Source organism: Mastigoproctus giganteus, chromosome 11 (genome assembly GCF_048544385.1).
Source record: "Mastigoproctus giganteus isolate SK-2022 chromosome 11, ASM4854438v1, whole genome shotgun sequence".
NCBI lineage: Eukaryota > Metazoa > Arthropoda > Arachnida > Uropygi > Thelyphonidae > Mastigoproctus > Mastigoproctus giganteus.
In genome coordinates, this window is record NC_143585.1 from 146,675,470 (window position 1) to 146,697,688 (window position 22,219).

General features: G+C 36.6%; 1 protein-coding gene across 3 annotated transcripts in view; it reads left to right on the forward strand.

Moving 5' to 3' along the window:
* LOC150078504 (oxysterol-binding protein-related protein 9) overlaps positions 1–22,219 on the forward strand; it is a 607,385-nt gene that overhangs the window by 47,605 nt on the left and 537,561 nt on the right. For all 3 annotated transcript variants that reach the window (XM_090385178.1, XM_090385176.1, XM_090385177.1), the window contains exon 3: positions 6,725–6,803. In XM_090385178.1, the coding sequence (XP_090241304.1) occupies positions 6,725–6,803 (79 nt within the window). The remainder of the gene's footprint in view (positions 1–6,724; positions 6,804–22,219) is intronic.

The window sequence follows — 22,219 nt, forward strand, 5'->3', positions numbered from 1 at the left end:
TATTGGCTTTCTTCACAACATGGCTGAGTTGGTTGGTCTTAAGCAAGGGTTGCATGGTTTTTCTCCCTGAAACTCTAGTTTTTCATCCATCAAAACGCAAATTGACCACAGAATGCCTGCAATTTACAGATATAATATTGTTTAAATATGGTCATAATATTGCCTACGTTGCTGATATGCTAAAACAACTACTGAGATGAGAAAGTATGTGACTCCATCTTGTGTCAAAGATGTATTAGTGTATCTGGACAGAATGTTACATATGACGTTCCACCTGCCTTATGTTGAATTGAATGTTATGCCTGTGTGAAATTTCCAGTGCTTGTTTAGACTTCTGCATGAAATTACACTGGTCACACTCCATTGTGTAAGATGCTGCTTGTTATCTGTGGCTTTCTGAATGTTCATGTGATATCTCTCTAAGTGATAAGGAAGCTGAAACCATTCCTTGAGGTCACTACAATGCAATTATTCCAGAAGAACTTGGCAAGAGGACTTTACCTGAGAAATTACACTATGTGGGCAACAACCCGAGACAGAAAGGCATCAAGCTAATGATTAAAATGCTTACAATAATGGAAAGGGCACAAAAGATGCACTTAAATAGAGATAAAAATCAGGAAAAGCACAGCATGGTAGACTGCCAGCAACTTCAGTTGAAATCAGTTGAAAGTGCAAAAGAAAGACTCCTAACATGAACATACAAGAAAGGAACCACAAATTGCCACAATCACCCAAAACTGCAGATTAGCAGACACAACCTTTAATCAGGCAAGGCTTGGGACTTGCAGAAATCCTCTTCAATAATACATTACTTTCACGGGGAAGAGATTGTTAGGCTTTCTCCACATATTTAGTCAGAATAACGAGCACCACATTTTGGTTAGAGATGAAGCTGACTACTCTCCTGCTGATTACTTCCCTGAATGCTTCCCATTTAGAATACTCCCATATCTTGCTGTTAAAATGAATATTTTGTGGGGGTAGTATTTGTTCCACCTGCCATTGTATTTAGGAACTTTGATTCACATACATAATTAATTGTAAGTGAAGTAATAAATATATCATGCAAGTCCCCTGATACCAGACATTTTGCTGAATGCATATTTTAAAATCTAGATATCTTCTATGCTGTTTGGATAAAGTTTGATAGTGCTCCTCAGCCAGTATAACTAACTACTGAGTGGGAATGTTTGAGCATCTGATTATGGAAACAGTGAAAGGCTCTTAAGGTAAATCACATTTTAACGGAATATACACGTTTCACAGGTGAGCTACGTAAAAATTAACGTTGTCTATTGTAATAGCAAATAAGAGTATGCTAATTGTAATAAAGTAACACGTAGGAGTCACAGATGATTGAATAACTGATTGGCGTTTCGGCATAACAGATTATAACAGCATAGGTTTAAGTGATTGATTAATGTAATAATTCAGATCAATCAGCAGTTAATGGAGAGCAGTTTGCCAATCAGGTTCTGGTTGTTTATAAATTGATTTTTGTAGGCTCCTGTTCACATTTTGTCGAAAATTGTTTACTTTTGTGAGTTTCCTGCATGCATTTACCATGTCAGTGATGTAATGTATTTTTTTTTTGTTGCATGTCTTATTGAGGCACTATAGCAGAGTTCCCAAACTTTCTCGTTTCATGGCGCCCTTAGTGTTTAGTAATTTTTTCACGGCATCCTGGACCAAAAGAAATACCTAAAACAGTGGATTCCGACCTTTTAATAATCTGATTCTCTCTCTGTGTATATAAATATAATATTAAAAAAAATAATGTTATATGATAGTTATTATAATAATATAATTATAAACCAAATTACAATTCATAATACAAATTATATATTCTTATATAATAATTTTATTTTTTATATAGAGGTACTAAATAAACATCAATTATAGATCACTACAAAATTAAAAATATACTATTTTACAATTGATACCATACACCTTTTTATAGAAACAAATATGTAAATTAAAAAAAAAAAAGTTTAAGTAACTTAAATCCAAATTACATGGCACCCCTGGAATGTTTTTGCAGCACCCTAGTTTGCCGCAGCACCCCGGTTGAAAACCACTGCAAACTGAACATCTACAGTAATTTCTCTGGGATAAGTTTTCTTATTTATAATAATTTAATTGTCTAATTATGAGGAATATAGCAGCTCAGTGGTCTGCATTTAGAAACTGCTGCATTAGCTGATTCTCCCTGTATGGAGTTTATTTTGTCTGTGTCAATTGTGAAATTTGTGTGTTTGCCATAAACTGCAATAATTTTTATGTACCTTTTTGGGGACATGATCACTGGCATTATATTTGAAACTATGGTATAATGAGATGTGGTATATCAAGGTTACACTATTTAATAGGATGTTATTTGTCTTAAAATTGTCTCACATTTTCTGGTAATGAAAATAATTTTTAAGCATTTATCTAGGAATAAAAATACACATGGATTATCCAATAAATTCTGTTATTTTTGTTTGCTTGCTTGCTTTTCACTCTCCTTTAATTTTGTAATTATTTTTTTTTAATAGCTCAGTTTCTTCTTGGGTTGTTGAACAAAATTTGTTGCTGTGACAATGGTATCAGTCATTGGAAAGTGCCGCTGACTTTTTGTATTTAAGATAAGTCTAATTGAAACTAATTAAAAAAGTCATGTACTGGTTTGGAAATTTTTTAATAATGAACCAAGGATATATGCTGCATAGAGGAACACAAGTTGATAGATTCCTATTATGCTGATGGTAAAAATTGGATGCATCACTTTGCCATTACCAATGAGTGCAGTAGGTTACAAAAATTGCTGTGAAATACAGACATAATACTCATGAAGGTGAACCATTTACAGTGACAAAAACCTTTGCTATATTCTCCAGCAATATGCTACTGGAAGTTGTCAAGGAAAGGCCGCAGATGGACAGGAGAATAAGCTACATAGCAGATAAAATTTGGTAATTTACATGTTTACTGATTATAATTACTCCTTTAGTAAATAAAAAATTACATTCATCAAATATACATAGCAGCCATTTTACTTTCATGAAAAAATGATTGTCAGTTTAGCTTCTGATAAAAAGCACAGCAGCATCACATAATTGGCTTTAAAAAAAAAAAAAAAAAAAAAAGGATAGGATTTTGCCCTTTTGGATATCCGTTTCATAAATAAAAGTTGGAATTTTAGTGTAGAGCTGAATTTGATATTTTCTTGTCTGGTGCAAACAATGCAAACACTTCTGAATAAATTCTGCATAACTTAAAATATAAAAACATAAATGATGTTTATATTTGGGATGATACAGTGACCATTTCCCTTTCCATTCTCCAAAGGTGACTATGTCACCTTTGGAGAATGGGAAGGAAGGAGTTCCAAAACTGATTTAACTGGCAATTTAATTCTTACTATTATGTATCCTGTTAATAAGAATGGTCTGACACATTTTGTACACATGAAAAGCAGCTAATATTTTCGTGATTCTGCTAATGTGCTTGAATTTTACACGACCTTTCATTTTGATATCGGGGAAAATTTCTTTGACATTTCTTCTTTGTTAGACTCCATCGTAATTGATCTGAGATCTATATTGGGTTTCTTTTCATGGCTGCAAAGAAAAATCTCAATCCATGTATTTAGAAATTGAAATATTACTGAGGGAGGAGTGTGTGTATAATATTTCATGGTGTAAATAATCCAGTGCCTAAGTGAAACAAGGAGCTACTATTTTAAATTTTCATTAAATTCAGTGATATCATTTTTCAAAAAGTTTCCATCTTGTCCTGTTGTGATTCTGGCAGCTAGCCAAGCAAGGTTTATAATACAGTAGGCCCCCGTTATAACGCAGTTCGCTTTATGCTGATTCGCTATAATGCTGTTCTTATATTATAACCCATAATCTGACTATAACGCTGTTACAGATCACTATAATGCTCTTTTACAGATTGCATATTTAACAAAATTGTTTCATTTGATGGAGTCAATAGCTTGAAAATGAATAGCAAAACAGAATTAAAATGTTTCCCACGCCGACTTGAGAAATTTTCCCATGCTCAGTGAAATTTTCTTGCACGCTAATTTAATTGCAGTACAGTAACTTGTTACGTAGTTCCGAGATCAACATTTTAAAAAACGATCAAGTATATTGCTTGTAATATTTGTGTTATATGCATTTATCCGAAGTCTAGTCATCACTCAGTACCGTATTAGACATCATGCGAAATGGACAGTTTACTTGAACATTGTATCATAATTAATGCAACCAAACGCAGTTACATTTTTGAAGAGTTAATAATGGCCGACAAGAATGAGAAAGCAACAACGTCTGAGTGCAGTACGAAGACTATAAATGTAAGAAAAAGACTGAATTTGAAAATTAAATTAGACATTTTGAAGCGAATCGATTCTGGTCAAAGACAAGCGGATGTGTGCCATAATTATTGTTTTCTGTATTTATAAATGATGATGGTATATCAAGCTTAATGTCCAAGTTTGCAGACGATACGAAGGTTGTCAGGGTTGTCAAGGACACTACTGACACTATGCTGCTGCAACAGGATCTGGAAAGGTTGAGCAGATGGGCTGAGAGGTGGCAAATGAAGTTTAACATTGACAAATGTAAAGTACTACACATGGGAAACAGCAACCCCAGAGCAACGTATCAACTCTGTGGTACTACACTGACAGTGGTAGAGAATGAAAGGGACCTGGGGGTGGTTGTGCAGGCAGATATGAAGTTCTCTGAGGAGTGCAGACGGGCTGCAAGAGTAGCTCATGGTGTATTGTCAATGATATATAGGAATTTTTCTAGCAGGGATAAGGAGGTGATTATTCCCTTGTATAAGGCAATGGTCAGGCCACACCTAGAGTACTGTATACAGGCCTGGAGGCCTCATTTCAAGAAGGATGTAGAGATGCTGGAACGAGTACAGAGAAGGGCAACAAGATTAGTGAATGGAACAAAGGGGTGCTCTTACGAAGAAAGGCTTAAGTTTTGCAAATTACAGTATCTGGAGACTAGGCACCAGCGAGGTGATCTGATAGAGGTGTATAAAGCCTTGAATGGTTTGAGCATGCTCAATGCTGATGGGATTCTTCCTCTTGCTCAGAATAATCAGCTGAGAGGACATAAATTCAAATTGAGGAAAGACAGATGTAGGATAGACGTGCAGAAATTTGCCTTTAGCCAGCGGGTGGTTGGTTGGTGGAACAGACTTCCATCCCTTGTCGTGGAAGTTGATAGCCTAAATAAGTTTAAGGCTCAGCTGGACAGGTATTTCGAACGAACAGAGGGGTGAAGTGGAAGTGGTTATTTTTTGTTTATTTATTTTATTTTATTTTTTTTGGCTGATGCTACATAAGCTTGCTTTCTTGCATCAAATGCCTCTGCTAATGCTAAATGCTAATAATTTAGGACTTGCAAGTTTAACTGTAAGAACAATTATAAAAAAAAATAAAGAATTAATTTTAGCAGCGGGAAATATAGCTGTTCCACTGCAAGCAACTAGGGCTAGGCCGGCTATTAGGATTGAAATGGAAAGACTTTAACTAATTTTATTGAAGATAATATCCAATGCAGAATTCAGTTAAGTTAAATATTATTTAAAAAAAAAAAAAGAGAGAGAGAGAGAGAGAGAGAGAGAGAGAGAGAGAGAGAGAGAGAGATTAGCCAATATGATGATCTGAAGAAAACTCACCTAAAAAAAAAAAAAATGTGTAACCATTTAAAACTAGTAAGGGCTGGTTGAATAGATTTAAAATCCAGGGAGAAACCGCAAGTGCAGAAGGAGCCAAAACTTTCAAAAAAGAACTTGTTAAAATTATTGAAGAGGGGTATTATGTGTTATACTTCTCAACAAGTTTTTAACATAGATGAAACAGGACTTTTGTGGAAACAAATGCCTAAAAGAAGTTTCATATTGAAAGAAGAAAAAAAACATGTCAGGTTTCAAAGCAGCGAAGGATCGGTTGACTTTATTGTAGGGTGGTAACGCTGCGGCAGATTTAAAATTAATACTCCTTTTAGTTTATTTGGAAGAGGGCCAAAGTTCAACCCAAAATCGACACATTTTTCATGTTAATCATTTAATTCATTAATTAAATTAAATCAATTTAGATCAATTAAATTCATGATTTTATTTGGAATTTTAAGTTTAATATTGATACGTAAGTAGCTACCACATAATTATATACGTATGTAATGCAGAATATTTTATATGTTCAAATATTTGAATATTAAATATTTTGACCGATATTTGTGCATCTTTTCACTACCGTTTATTATTGATTAGGAAATATCCTATGGCACTGACCGCAACTCACAAATACATATGTTACCTTATGGGAATGTGGCTCTCGCTTAACGTGGATTCACTTAGCTCTCTGGTTTTACGGAACGAATTATCAGCGTTAAGCGGGGGTCACCTGTACTTATATGAAGAAAATTATAAGATTCTGTTTTTTTGTTTTTGAGATTATCTTTCAGATCTCAGTATTTGGATTTTTGTGATTCTATTGATACACTTAACTATTTCCATGATAATCAAAGTTACGTTTTCCTTGTACCTAGAAAGTAGGCTGGAGATTTTGTTGTCTTAATTTTAGAGTCACTGTTATGTGAAAAAAATAGTAACTGCAGTTTATGAATGAGTTTTTTTTTTTTAATACCCAGTATAACTGTAAATATTGAAGAAAAAGACTTTTTGTTTTGTTTTGTTTTTATTATAGGGTGCAGTTATTGGTATTGATGATGAAGATGATAGTACATTTACGATTACTGTAGATGGCAAAATATTCCATTTTCAAGGTAAAATAAGAGTGAATAATATTTATGTGAGGATATAATTTTTCTGAAGGAATGACTGTTATTATTTACATTAATTATAGCAAATTGATTAACAGCTTCATCAATTTGTTACTGAATAGTTAAAACTATTGCTATGCATACAGTTAAGTTGAGCACCATTAATGTACTGCCAGTTTAATAATATTAAATATGGAAAAATATAGAGAAATGAAATCAATGAGTAACATTAATATTAATAGTGCCAAATGATCCAAGGTAACAGCATTAAGAGGCATCAGCCAAAAAAAAAAAAAACCCCACATCTGTATACCATCCCAAATTTAAGGAAGGATTAAATAATTTGTTAATCCTTATTTAAATTTGTTCAAATTACCCACTTCCACGATACTAGGAAGTGCAATCAAACAATCAGTTATTTTCCGGCTGGCAGAAAACTTTCACACATCTATCCTGCAACCATCTCTTTCATTTTAAAATTATAATCCTCTATGTATGTTACCCAAGAGAGCAAGGAATGCTATCAGCATTTAATTTATTCAATGCATTTAAAGCCTTAAACACTTCAGTCAGGTTTACTTGCCTGCACCTAGTTTTTAGGTGCTGCAGTTTGAAAAACTGAAGTCTTTCTTGTTAACAGTGTCCTTGTCTTGGTAACAATGTCCCTGACTTTTATGAGGCTTCTAGATGTGTGTAATATGTATTGTGTGGGCTTACAGTTGTCTTATACAATGAGATAATCACCTGATAACAGCAACCAAAATACACCAGCATTAGTAGAGAAGACAGAGAGACAAAGAAGACACCTGATAACTGCAACCAAATTACACCAGCATTAGTGGAGAAGTTAGGAGACAGAGCCATCTACCATTATCTGCACCGAGTGGCCAGAGAGAAAAACTGGATACCCAATTACAAAAAAACAGTTGGCAATCCATAAGATGGAAGCTTATTTAGAAGACCTTTATGCCAAACATGAGCAAAAGCCTTTGAAATGTCAGTCAGATGGTCCTACATTATTTCTTTATTTAGTGCCTCCACTCCATATTTTCCTTAGAACAGAAGTCAGGCCACAGGTTTGTAATTACTTGTATCACTATTTGAACCCCTTTGTGAATTGGAGTTACATTTGCACATGTCCAATGAATAGGGAACTTCCTTAGCTACAAGGATGTTCTCATAATGATGCCAAGGGTTTGCTTAGCTCTTTACTCCTCATCTTAGTATAACTGGATAGATCTCATTAGCTCAAGGTGGTTTCTTTATATTTACCTTCAACAATTTTTCTTACATTTTCCTCTGAAATTACCTTTAACTAAATGATTTTTGGCAGTTAGCTAAATGATTTATCAATCATTTGGCTACCCGTTAGAATTTGACATACTTCTGGCTTCCCTATCTCTGAAAAATTCCTCGTGTGAATGTAGGTACACGATACCTATTCTGTTTGTCAGCAACCTGAACAGAAACATCAATAGTTAAATCATTCATATCAACTCAACCAATGTGATTCATTCCATTCCTTCTGGCATGTAAATAAATCTTTGCCTTTCTTTGCATTGTTTGCCAGTCTTACTTATAATCTGCCTTAGCATGCCTAACCTCCTTTGGGACATGATTGAAGAAAAGCTAGTGTCTGCTGTGCTGTAGGATTCTGTATCACCTGATCTCATACATCTCATGTGGCGCACTGTAGCCTTAGTCACTTTTGTGCCAATAAAATTCAAATCTAGATCAAGCATCTCGTGTATTTTTCTTCTCTGCCACAATTCTCATCAGTTCATCAGTAATTCATTTAGGTCTAAACCTTTGGTAGCTTCTATGATTATTACCTTGAATACTTCCCACTTAGAATTCATTTTTATAATATCATGAGTTGGTCTCTCTGTAAATAAATACTAATTCGTAAATACTACATCGATACAGTGTACCTTAGTGGTTCTTTTATCTGCAGATTCTTAATGCAAAGAGTCTCTGCTGATAATCATATCAAAAATATTGCTTTCTCATTGCTTTCTCATTGCCTTTGTAACACAAGCCAATAAATCCATAAAACCCTTGCTACTGTGTACTTTATTTCATGAGTATAATCATTCAGGAATGTGGAAATATAGAGGCATATGACATTGAATTTTTTACTACTACTTTCAAGACTTGAAGATAGCTTCTCACTCTCCAGAGTTATGATGGAGATCATCTTTCTGACCCTTCTCATGCTCACTATCCATTGTTTTTCAGTTTGAGTTCATGTCCCTTGTATGTGTATTGTCTGAGAAAGATTTAGAATACCATCATTAATTTTCCTCAATCCATTTAAAGCCTTAATACTTCAACTAGGTCTCCTTGCAAGTGTCTAGTTTCCAAGTGCTGCAGTTTGCATAACTGAAGTCTTTTATGGTAAGGGTACCCCCTTTGTGTTCTTGACCAGTCTGGTTACTCTTCTCTGTGCCCATTCCAAGAGATCCACATCATTTTTTAAAATGAGGCTTCCACACCTGTATGCAGTACTCACATGTGACCTAACCATTGCCTTGCATAATGGGATAAGCCTGCTGAAAAGTTCTTGTATATCTGGTTACTCTTCTCTGTGCCCATTCCAAGAGATCCACATCATTTTTTAAAATGAGGCTTCCACACCTGTATGCAGTACTCACATGTGACCTAACCATTGCCTTGCATAAAGGGATAGATAAGCCTGCTGAGAAGTTCTTGTATATCATTGACAGAACCCAATCAGGTGTTCTAGCTTTACTGCTCAGAGAACTTTATGTCGGACTGTAGAATTACTCCTAGGTAACTTTCACTCTTGTCTCCTTAAGTGGTAGTACCACCTAATTGGTATGTTATTCTAGGAAGTACCTTGCATTTGCCAATGTTAAGCCTCAATTGCCACTTCTCAGCTATCTTTTAATCTATCTAGGTCTTGCTGCAGTAGTTCGTCTTGATTCCTGTCATTAAACAGGAATCAAGGCATACTACCAGTAAACATCCTGGCAAACTTTGTATCATCTGTAAACTTAGACAGTAAACTTGATATGCCTTCGTTAGTATTGTTAATAAATACTGTAGACAGTATGGAGCCTTATGCAGAGCCTTAAGGGACTCCACTAATAACATTAGTCCAAGAAGAGCGCTGACCATTTATAACTACCCTCTGTCTTCTGCCACTGAACCATCCCTTTATTCGTAGCAGTAATTTGCCCCTAATACCACATTGCTCCAAATTTCACCGTAGTCTTTTGTGTGGAACAGTGACAAAAGCTTTACTGAAATTTAAATATATGATGTTGCATTTATTTTCATCAACTTCCTTGGTAGTGTCATAGTAATTAATCAGATTGGTCAGAACAGAATCCATCTCTACCCCTTTTTATCATTCCCATGTGATTTCCTTATAATTCCATTCCTATTAAGATGATTCTGCAATACTCCTTTAATCATTGCATGGTTATCCATTGCTGTTTGTTATTTATTTATTTTTGTTATTTTGATTTTATTACTTTGTATTAATTTATTACATTATTATCCAAAGTACAGTTGTGTAATTTAACTATTAGCACTGCCATATTATATTAAAATTAATGTGGAATTACTTTAATGGTTAACTATTAAACTATTAGTCCATGCTCAGAAAATAGTAAAGAATCCTAAATATTAAAAGTAAGATTAAATGTGTAATTAAATTAAACTCTGCGTAAAACTGTTTTGCTGTTTTACAGTCACTGAAGAAGTTGTACAGGAAGTTCCACAAAACGTCTGACAATAATCTATAACACTTTAAGAAATTAAAGACAGATTATGCTCTAAGCAGGTTGAAGTGTTTTTCTCACTAATTTCCAGTTCTTGATTCATGCTGCTAAAAAAGCACGAGTCCTGACTTTCTAAGCTGTCCTTAATATATATATATTGATATCCATTTGTAAGTAATCTTATCATCCTGTCTGAACCCCTTCCAGGAGTGGTTTTTTTTTTTTTTTAAGTACATTCTCTTTACCTGGATACAATATTCCAAATCTGGTCTAACTTTTGTTTTTTAGTACTGATGTAGTAGGGGTAGTGATGTTCTCTCCACTAGCAAAGGTTCTATAAATTCTGAACAGAAAATCATGTTTTCTGTTTAAAAAAACAAAACAGTGAGTTATGGTTCAGTCTGAGTCGTAATTCCCTGCCATGAAATCTTTCAATTTTCGAAATGCTACGTAAACGTTGGTTGAAGCAGTTTTTCTTACATAGTACTGAGCAAATTGAGTTTGCCACTTAATGAGTTGAGCTAATATTATGGAGGGACTTTCACCATGAGTTGCCTTAGCAACTTGATGAAGGTGCCTTCATAATATTAACAAGCTAAATTTGCAACTTAATGCACTGATCTTATATGAGGCACCTTCACCATGTGTTGCTTTGGTATTGCACTACTCTAAATAAAATGAAGAAAATAAATAAAATAAAATGCTTAAATAAAATTAAGTAAATTGATTGATTGTCAAATGCTGTTGTAAGAGTGTGTTGTAAAACATTATTGTAAGTAGTAGTGAAAGCCATGTTTCTTGTGTAGTGTTGAGCAAAACAAGTTCTACTTACTGCAATGAGGAGGCACTTTCATTGTTTTTGCCGATCACTTAATTTACTAACATTAGATAGTATGAACCAGAGCTGTGATGCCCAATACGTTCTACGTTGATCTCAATATTTGTAAAATAATAAGAGAAGTTAACCTCAATATAGTACATAGAACACTTCCGTATGATACTCTCCAGAAATTCTCACATTTGTTCCCACCTGCCTGGTCACTTCAAATGCTGGTGCTGTATTCGAGTAATCGAGTTTTTCGATTTTTTTCGTTTTTATTTCTGGAGAGTATCATATGGAAGTGTTCCCTGTACTATATTGAGGTTAACTTCTCTTATTATTTTACAAATTTACTAACGTGTATTGGATAATGTAAAAGCATCATCTTGGTCATGGAGGCTGTCACATACATTCTCTCACATATAGCAACCTGGGCTTGGTACCTGGGAGTTTAAAATGCTCATGGAACTGATATTCGGGTAACACTTAAGTCAAGTGCACCTAATTTCGGCATTCGTCTCAGTCTGTGACAGCCAAATCTTCTGTTGCGCCTTCATGATGGTGGGACTCTTAGTAAACCTGGGTATAACCCCCTTATGCAAGTTCTGAAATACGGCACCTAGCATTTAAAGTGACCAGGCAGGTGGGAACAAACGTGAGTAGGGGTCAAAGTGTAGCAAGCGCACCACACAGGAATGCCGCCCTTCTTTGTTACCAGGCAATACTAAGTGGTAGATTTTTTTTTTTTTTATGAAAAACCCCAAACAAGAAAGGTATCAAAACCTATAGTAATTACTGCCATGCCTGGGTTGAAGGAGAAGTATGGGGGGAGGGGGATGCCGGAAACTTTGCTCTAGAGACTAAACATGAGTTTCACCACTTCAAGCCTCCAATAAGCAAAGTGGTGGTATTTCACCAGTTGATGAAAGTCATCTACCACCTACATGACTCTCATCAACCAGTGCAATACCACCACTTTGCTTATTGGAGGCTTGAAGTGGCGTAATTCATGTTTAGTATCCAGAGCGAGCTCTGGCAACCCTCCTATCTCTTCCATCATGCAGTATGATTGATGGTTTTTGGGGTTATGATTGACATCATGGCAAGATCCAATTTTCCTTACATTTTGAGAGTACAGCTCTAAAACGGTGTTCGCAGTCTAGCTACTAAATAGTCCATCGGACCAAACATATTGGTAACTCTCTAGGAGGCTTCCAGATCAGCTAGTGTATAATCTCGCTCCTCTACTCTGCCAGATAGTGACTGGAGGGAGTCTGAGTAGTGTGTATGCAGGGGCATTGTCAAGGCCATGTTATGGCAAGGATCTAGGTATATTCTTGCATGTGTACGCCATATCCAAAAATTTTATTACTTCATATAACATGTCCTCCCCACCTTTTCTTACTACTTACTTTCTAACAATCCATGAATACATCATGGATTGTTAAATTAATAGAAAAAACTTATCTGCAAAAAGATCTAAACCTCCCAAACACTTCCTCGTTTATTTCACAAATATATGTGGTCTCCGTTCTAATCTCAATGACATTTCCACTTACTTTTACCTGACAGTATCCCAGTAATCGGTTAATTTAACTTCTGCTCATCTCAGTTGTCCTAATTAGCATTAGTAGAGGCATTTGATGCAAGAAAGCAAGCTTATGCAGCATCAGCCAAAAAAAAAAAAAAAATAAATAAAATAATAATAATAAATCAATAAATAAAAAATAACCACTTCCACTTCACCCCTCTGTTCGTTCGAAATACCTGTCCAGCTGAGCCTTAAACTTATTTAGGCTATCAACTTCCACGACAAGGGATGGAAGTCTATTCCACCAACCAACCACCTGCTGGCTAAAGGCAAATTTCCTCACGTCTATCCTACATCTGTCTTTTCTCAATTTGAATTTATGCCCTCTCAGCTGATTATTCTGAGCAAGAGGAAGAATCCCATCAGCATTGAGCATGCTCAAACCATTCAAGGCTTTATACACCTCTATCAGATCACCTCGCTGGTGCCTAGTCCCCAGACACTGTAATTTGCAAAACTTAAGCCTTTCTTCGTAAGAGCACCCCTTTGTTCCATTCACTGAACTTGTTGCCTTTCTCTGTACTCGTTCCAGCATCTCTACATCCTTCTTGAAATGAGGCCTCCAGACCTGTATACAGTACTCTAGGTGTGGCCTGACCATTGCCTTATACAAGGGAATAATCACCTCCTTATCCCTGCTAGAAAAATTCCTATATATCATCGACAATACACCATGAGCTACTCTTGCACCCGTCTGCACTGCTCAGAAAACTTCATATCTGCCTGCACAACCACCCCCAGTTCCCTTTCATTCTCTACCACTGTCAGTGTAGTACCACAGAGTTGCTATGTTGCTCTGGGGTTGCTGTTTCCCATATGTAGTATTTTACATTTGTCAATTTTAAACTTAATTTGCCACCTCTCAGCCCATCTGCTCAACCTTTCCAGATCCTGTTGCAGTAGCATAGTGTTAGTAGTGTCCTTGACAATCCTGCCAACCTTCGTATCGTCTGCAAACTTGGACATTAAGCTGGATATACCATCATCAATATCATTATTAATACAGAAAACAATAATGGACCCAATACTGAACCCTGAGGGACTCCACTAGTAACATTAGTCCACGATGAGCAGTGTCCATTGATTACCACTCTCTGTCTTCTCCCCCTCAACAACCCCTTTATCCATAGCAGCAATTTGTCTCTAACGCCACACTACTCCAATTTGTGCAGCAGTCTTCCATGTGCAACAGTATCAAAAGCCTTTCTAAGATCCAAGTATATAATATCAAAGTTATTCCCTGCATCCAGTTCTTTTGTGACTGCATCATAGTTTCCAATCAAATTGGTCAGGCAAGACATCCCCTTAACAAAACCATGCTGTGTCTGAGCTATAATTGAAGTCTTGTCTAGATGATCCTGCAGTGCTTCTTTAACCAGTGCCTCCATTAATTTTCCAGGAACAGAATTTAAACTAACAGGTCTGTAATTACTTGTGTCGCCCTTTGATCCTCCTTTGTGAATTGGGGTCACATTTGCACACCTCCAGTCTATGGGTACTTCCCCTGAGTGCAAGGAAGCTCTCATAATTATGGCTAAGGGTTTGCTTACTTCCTTTGCTGCCTCCTTTAATATAACTGGATAGATCCCATCCACCCCAGGTGCCTTTGTGTATTTATCTTCAACAATTTCTCCTCCACTTTACTCTCAGTTATTACAAGGTTCTCTAGCTTACTGCCAGAGTTGAATACACCTCTGGCATTCCCCTCGCTGAAGAACTCCTCATGTGTGAATGTCGATGCAAAATATTCATTCAGTTCGTTAGCTACCTGAACAGGATGATCAACAGTTGACCCATCGATATCAAGTGGACCAATCTGATTCATCCCCTTCCTTCTAGAGTTTACATAAGTAAAGAACTATTTGCTGTTTTTCTTTGCATCCCTTGCCAAAGATTTCTCGTAATCTGCCTTCGCCTGCCTAACCTCCTTTGTAACTTGGTTACAGATCAACTTGTATCTATCGTAGGCTTCTGTGTCACGTGTTAATTTGTATGTATCCCATGCATTTTTCTTCTCTGCCATATGTCTCATTAGTTCATCTGACATCCACTTAGGCCTAAATCTTGAACAATATTTCTTAGTTGGTATGTAAAGCCTAGTAACTTCCAAGATAAGTTCTTTGAATGCTTCCCATTTTGAATTTGCTGTTGGTAACATCATCAGTTGGTCCCACTGTATAGAATTTAAATACTGTCTCAGTCCATCGTAGTCGCCTTTACGAAAGCAGTAACCTTTCCCTTTACCCCTAATGGTAGTTACTTCTTTGAGTAAATCCCACTTCAGCACACTGTGATCACTGCCACCTAGTGGTTCATTTACCTGCAGATTCTTAATGCATGAAGAATCACTACTGATAATCAAATCAAGAGTATTACTCCCTCTAGTTGCCTCCTGAACATTCTGATGTAGAAAACAATCATCCAATAAATCCACAAAAGCCTTGCCAGTGTGTGAGTGACCAGCCCCCAAATTCCAGTCAATATCTGGGAAATTAAAATCCCCCATTATAAGACTCTCTGATTTTCTGGCCCACTCTATTTCCCTGTACAATTTCTTATTATACTCATCAGAGTAATTAGGCCTATAGCACATTTCTACTCTCAATTTTGATCTCCCAATGCTTATGTCACACCAAACTGACTCGACACTGCACTGTCCAGCAATGTCGACTGGTTTCACTTCCTTGGATTTTATGTATTTCTTAACTAATAGCATAACCCCTCCTCCCTTCCTATCCTTTCTGTAGACATTGTACTTCCCAAATTCCAGTTCTGCATTCCTTATATCTGTGTGACACCACGTCTCTGAAATCCCCACAATATCTGCCTTTGATGTTTTGAGCAATACCTCAAATTCATCAAATTTATTTACTAAACTCCTAGCATTGGTGTACACGCAAGTATACATGCACCTGTTCCTTTTCTTAGCTACCCTAACACAACCCATGTGTTTATTTGTACTCCAATGATCCCCAGCAGTCTCTGAAATATCCTGCATCTTATTTTCCAGGCTGCGGCTCATACCAATAGAAGCGGTGCAAGAATCATTTTCACCTCTGCCAATGGCTACTGTTAATCTATTAGTCCTTGTATCCCCCCAATCTAGCAGTTTTCCGACCCGCCTAACACTGCCTCGATAGCATCAGCAAACATTCTTGCACCCTTTCTATTTAAGTGTATCCCATCCCTGTAGAAGCAGTCTCTCCTGTTAACAAGTACAGACCTGGCTGAAAAAAATTCTACCCCTTGAGCCTTGCACAATCTTTCCAGGGTCGAATTGATCGACAGGGCTCTCATCATATACTCCCTCCTATCGTATCTGGGCAGAATTGCAGACACTTTCAAATTCAACCCTAATTCACGGCTTTTTTTCAACAGTGATCTGTACTTGTTAAGTAATTCCGCCGGTCTCCTACTCTTAATATCATTAGTGCCAACGTGTACATTATTTGCTGTATGAATCCGTTCACTGTGTCTATGTCTGTTCTGATATTCACTTTCATAGACATAGTAATTTGAAATCTTTTCTGGCTTAAAATCTCTCTACCATATTCTGTCATTCATTTGTTGCCTCTATAGTTCTCCCAACTCCACTAGTCGCTTGGAACTCTTTGAAACTTGACTTTCTCCATTCCTGACAGTGAGATAATTTTCTTTGGTGATTTTAATGATCCCAACTCCAGCTAGCCTCTATTTTCTAGTCACATGGACCCAGCTGGTCGAGATGCTGAGGCTTTTGCAATTACTAATGACTTCGCACAGCTTAGCTCTAGATCTAAGCCGGAACTTAGCTCTAGATCTAAGCCGGAACTTAGCTCTAGAGACTAAACATGGGTTCCACCACTTCAAGCCTCCAATACGCAAAGTGGTGGTATTGCACTGGTTGATGAGAGTCATCTACCACCTAGTACTGCCTGGTAACATAGAGGGGCTGCATTCCTCCGTGTGGTGTGGGTGTCACACCTCGACCCCTGCTTACGTTGGTTCACACCTGGGTGGTCACCCACCATGTACTTGTGCATGGAGGTTATACCCAGGATTACTAACTCCCACCATCGTGAAGGTGCAAGCAGAGGATTTGGCTGTCACAGACCGTCTGGACTTCGCTGAAATTGGGCCCACTTGACTTGAGTGTCACCCGAATATTAGTTCCATCAGTGTTTTGGACTCCCAGGTAGCAAATACAGCTTGTCTGGCATATCTGAGAGAATGTCTGTGACAACTTCAAGGACTTATTTTCTTGTTTCTAGTTGGATTTTTAGTTGCACAAATTGCTGGTGGCAGCAATTTGTGCAACAAGCTTATGTTGAAATCCTCAAGCAGCAAGCTGTCTATTGACAACAATTTTAAAATTTTAACCATCATGGTTGCCGAGGGTATCAAATTTCCTAAGTGGCAGAAAATTCAAGATAGCATTGCCATTGTTATCATTCGCTACTGTAACTATTGTTGTTATTTAGTTTTTAGAAGCATTAGCAACTAAGGCCATATTGCTCCAGGAATATGCGGTTGTCATTCTCTGACCTTTTCGCATCCTCCGTATTTGGTGATCACGGGCTTGAACTGCGGTCTAATCAAGAAGTATGTGCTACGCACTGCTGCTCCTGCCCACCTGGCTGCAGAGGCGCCCATAACTATAGTAATAGCTTCATAATAGTGAGTTTTTGAATGCTAAAATCTCAGTGAATATTAGCTAAAAAATTTAAAATTTTGGACTCCCCAGAAACTACCAAGTCAATAGAACTTCTTCGCAATCTCTGATTCTGAGAGATAGATGTAGTCTACCTTATAAATATGTCATGATTTACAATAGATAAGTAGGGCCCTGCCACACTTATCTGTTGTAAATCACGACAGTCGCATTATCTAATGACAATCATGATAAACAGCCATTCAGAAAGGACAGAGGATAGCAGGGGGGAAAGGAGGGGTTATGCTCTTAGTTAAGAAGTGCACAAAATCTAAGGTGGTGCATCCAGTTGCCATGGATGGCCAGTGCAATGTTGAGTCAGTTTGGTGTGACAAGTACTGAAAAACAAAAATGAGAGTTGGGAGTGTGTTATTGCTTAAAGACTCTGAGTACAACGAACAGCTGTACTGAGAAATAGTGGGCCAGTAAATCAGAATATCTTGTAATGGGGGATTTTAACTTTCCACATATTAACTGGAGCTTTGCGGGTTGGTTGCTCACAGGTTAGAAAGACTTTTGTAATTTATTGAATGATTGTTTTCTACAGCAACATGTTACAAAGGCAACAACAGGGAGTAATACTCTTGATCTGATTATCAGCAGTGATTATTCATGCATTAGGAATATGCAGATAAAAGAATCACTAAGTGGCAGTAATCAGTTATTGATTTGGGATTTACTTAAAGATATAACTACCATCAAAGTTAAAGGGAGGGTTTTTGCTTTCATAAAGGTGACTATAGTGGTCTCAGACAGGTTTTAAATTCTGTATAGTGGGACCAACTGATGATGTGACCAACAGCAAATTTTAAATGGGAAGCATTCAAGGAATAATCGTAGAAGCTACTAGGCTTTTCATACCAACTGAGTCTTCATCTTCAACAATGTTCCAACCTAAGGTTGGATCAGATGAGTCAAAGCCTTCTATCTTTTTCTGTCTTCCCAGATCTTGTCGTCTATCATTCTCTCCCACTCAATTCCCTTTGTTTCCACATCTTCTCTAATCCGATCTCTCCACCTCTTCCTGGGTCTTTCTCTCGACCTCTTCTTGTCCATTTTCATCTTGAATATTCTTGGTAACCTGTCCAAGTTCATTCTCTTTGTGTGTCCAAAAAATTGCAAATGTGATGTAATCATCTTCTCTCTCAGACTTTCTATTCCCAAATTCATTCTTTTATCAGTATTTCTTATTTTATCTCTTCTAGTTTTAGCTAGCATAGTCCTTAGCACCTTCATTTTCGTTACTTGGACTCTGCTAGAATCCTTTTTATTCATCCTACACGTCTCAGCAGCATATTCTATTTAGGCAGAACTTCCCTAGCCCACAACAGGCAAACTACATTACAGAAGAAACTCTGACTAGCTGCTATTCTCCTAGTTATTTCCATATCTAGGCTGCCATTCTTTGTTAATAAACTCCCTAGGAACTTAAAATTATCCACCGCTTCCAACATTTCCTTCCCCAATTTCACATGTTTTATACTCACTTCTCCCCCTCAATCCATCACCATCTCTTTATTTTTCTGGCCACTTATCTTTAAACTATACTCACTAACTACCCTTTCCCAGCGTTAGTTTTTCTTGAAATTCTTCCTCCTTGTTTGCCCCAAGGACGACATTATTTGCAAACACTGCTGTTTCACCTTTTTATCATCCACTGCTGCAAGGATATTGTCTGACAATAATGAAAAGTAGTTGCGAGAATACACTACCCTGTCGAAGTCCATTGGACACTGAAAACCAATCTGAACCCCCCCCCCCCAAATTTTGTCCTCACACAACTTTCACACTTTAAACACATTTTTAATCATCTCTATCTCCTCCCTATCTATTTACCATTTTCTCCAAACCTTCACTTTTTCTTTTTGCACATTATCATATGGCTTTTCAAGGTCTAACAATATCAGAAAAAAGGCTCTTGGCAAACTCCCAGTGTCTTTCTAGCAATTCTCTTAAGGGAAATATCAAGTCAATCTTTGACCTTCCTCTTCTAAATCCATACTGTTCTTCTCTCATTGTCTCTTTTATTTTATTCCTCAATATTGTCTCAAGAATTCGCTCACAGTGACATAATAAGGTGATTCCCCTATAGTTGTTGCATTCTCTTTTGGACCCTTTCTTAAAAATTGGTATAATGATTCCCTTTATCCAGTTTGGTATTCTTTTCTCTTTCCAAACTAGGCTGATAATATCATAAAGCCATTTTAGTCCAATATTGCATGCAGCCCCAATAACTTCCACTGGTAACTCATCTATTCCAGGTGATTTTCCATTCTTCATCTTTTTCATTGATGTTTTTATTTCATCAAGATCAACTTTTGGATTCTTCCTCTGTGGACTCTGTCCTTTTTACATCATCTTCCTTCCCATTGGCCTTAGCATTAAGCCTGGTTACAAAATAGTCCTGCCACTGTTTCCTGATTTGCTTCTCATCTCTGACTAATTTTTCACCTACATATTGACTAAGCACCCAGGTTCTTCATTTTTCCTTTTCTTATTCCTCAACACCCCATATATCATCTTGCTATTTCAATTAATATCCTCCAGAAGAAGAGAATACAGCAGAGCCAGTGGAAGCAGTAACTAAAATAAATTTAATAAGTTTTTCAGAAGCAGTAACTAAAATAAATTTAATAAGTTTTTAACATGACATGTAGTTTTCGGGGTAATGAACCCCTTCCTCAGCAAGAAAGGTACATAAATACAGAAATGCAAACATAACATAAAATATTAGGAATGGATAAATTATACTAAATATGCTGTGCGTGATCAGACTGGGAGAGCGCATACATGAGCGCGAGAGTGTTCAGTCATTCACTAGGCTTCTCCCACGTACCTTTACAGCTGTTTGAATCATTACGTGGGGCCTCCGTAGCTAGGTGGGCAGGAGCAGCAGTGCATAGCACATGCTTCTTGATTAGACTGGGGTTCGAGCCTGTTACCACCCAATACGGAGGATGCGGAAAGGTCAGGGAATGACCACCGCATATCCCCGGAGCAATATGGCCTTAGTTGGTAATGCTCCTAAAATCCAAATAACAAACAAACATTGAACCATCACCTTAATTTTCCCATTCCTCATTGGCACCTTTTGTCATTATACTTAGTACTCTCTCTTTAATTTATTCTTCTCTTCAAACTCCTCTCTTATCTCTTGATTCTGCAGTTTCCAGATCTTTATCTTTTGTCCAGCTTTACTCGTTTTATTTTTATTCTCAACTCTTATCCTAAATTTGGCCACCGACAGTCTGTGGTCACTCTGCATACTTACTGAGAGTATAACTTTTACATCTGTCACCTTCCTGCTTCATATTCTATCAATAATAAAATAATCTATTACTGTATTCTATAATCTATAATCATCCCAACTACAGTAGAGCGCCAGTTATCCGGAATAATTAATGTCAGATCTCTTCTGGATAGCAAAATTTTCCAGATAATCGAACATAAGGTAAAATTAAATAAATTCTGTTATAATGTATTAAGATAAAAGAAAAAGACTCTAAATAGTGTGAAAAAACTAATTTATTTAATTAAAAAAAATAACTTATATATAAAAATTCGCAAATTTACATGTGTATATTCAAATAGGTATTTTACTGTAAATTTTATGTGGAAAAAATTTAAAGTAATTTTTAAAAATTATGTTCGGTCATTTTTTGTTTCGTTTGTTGTGATCTATTTTTTTGCTGCTAAATCTCTCAATTTCCTTAATAATATTGATTTGATTATATCACATTCTTCCTGGTTTTCGGCCCATTTCAGTGCTGTTTCTGTTGATATTTTACTGTAAAAAATACTGAGAAAATGAATCGCACAATTTGGGGCTGCTATTATTCTTACTGAATCTGGAGCTAAACTAAACATAATACGAAATGAAGAGAACAAAATATGTCGTGGAATATTGGATTCACTTAAGCGAATGACTAAATTCTATCACTAATGGTTTCCAAGAAAACCCATCAGTCCTAATTCAACATTTCACCAGATATACAACGTAAAAAAAAAACCAGACAGAAATACTTTTTTAGCATAATAAACATTTGTCTCAAATACTACCATTAATAAAAAAAAAAAAAAAAAAAAAAAAGAAGAAGAAGAAGAAAAATTAGCCCTTCAAATTATTCCAGATAACCAAAGTTCTCCTGTATATCGTTACCTTGTGGCTTTGCTTCTTGTCAAACCAGTTATTCTTAATTTTAATTCATTTCGCAAGCACAGATCCACCAGCCTTTGGTCTTATTCATTTCTTTGTTCATATCCATAAGTTCCAGTAACACTTTTGAACCATTCTTTCTCTCCCTACCTGTGCATTTAAATCTCCCATAATTACCACACTCCTTCCTAGAATGGTCCTTTCCAGCTGTTCCTCAAATTTGATCTTCTCGCTGTCTTCTGCTCCTTGTTGGGCTGCTTAAACTTGCACTAGAGTAATAATTGTTCCTTCACAATCAAAGGCAAGTCTCATTATTTGTTCATTAATTCTTCTTTGATTCTTGCATTTATTTACTTGTTAATAGTAATACATACTCCATTCCTGGATTTATCTTCTGCACTTTTCCAATATAA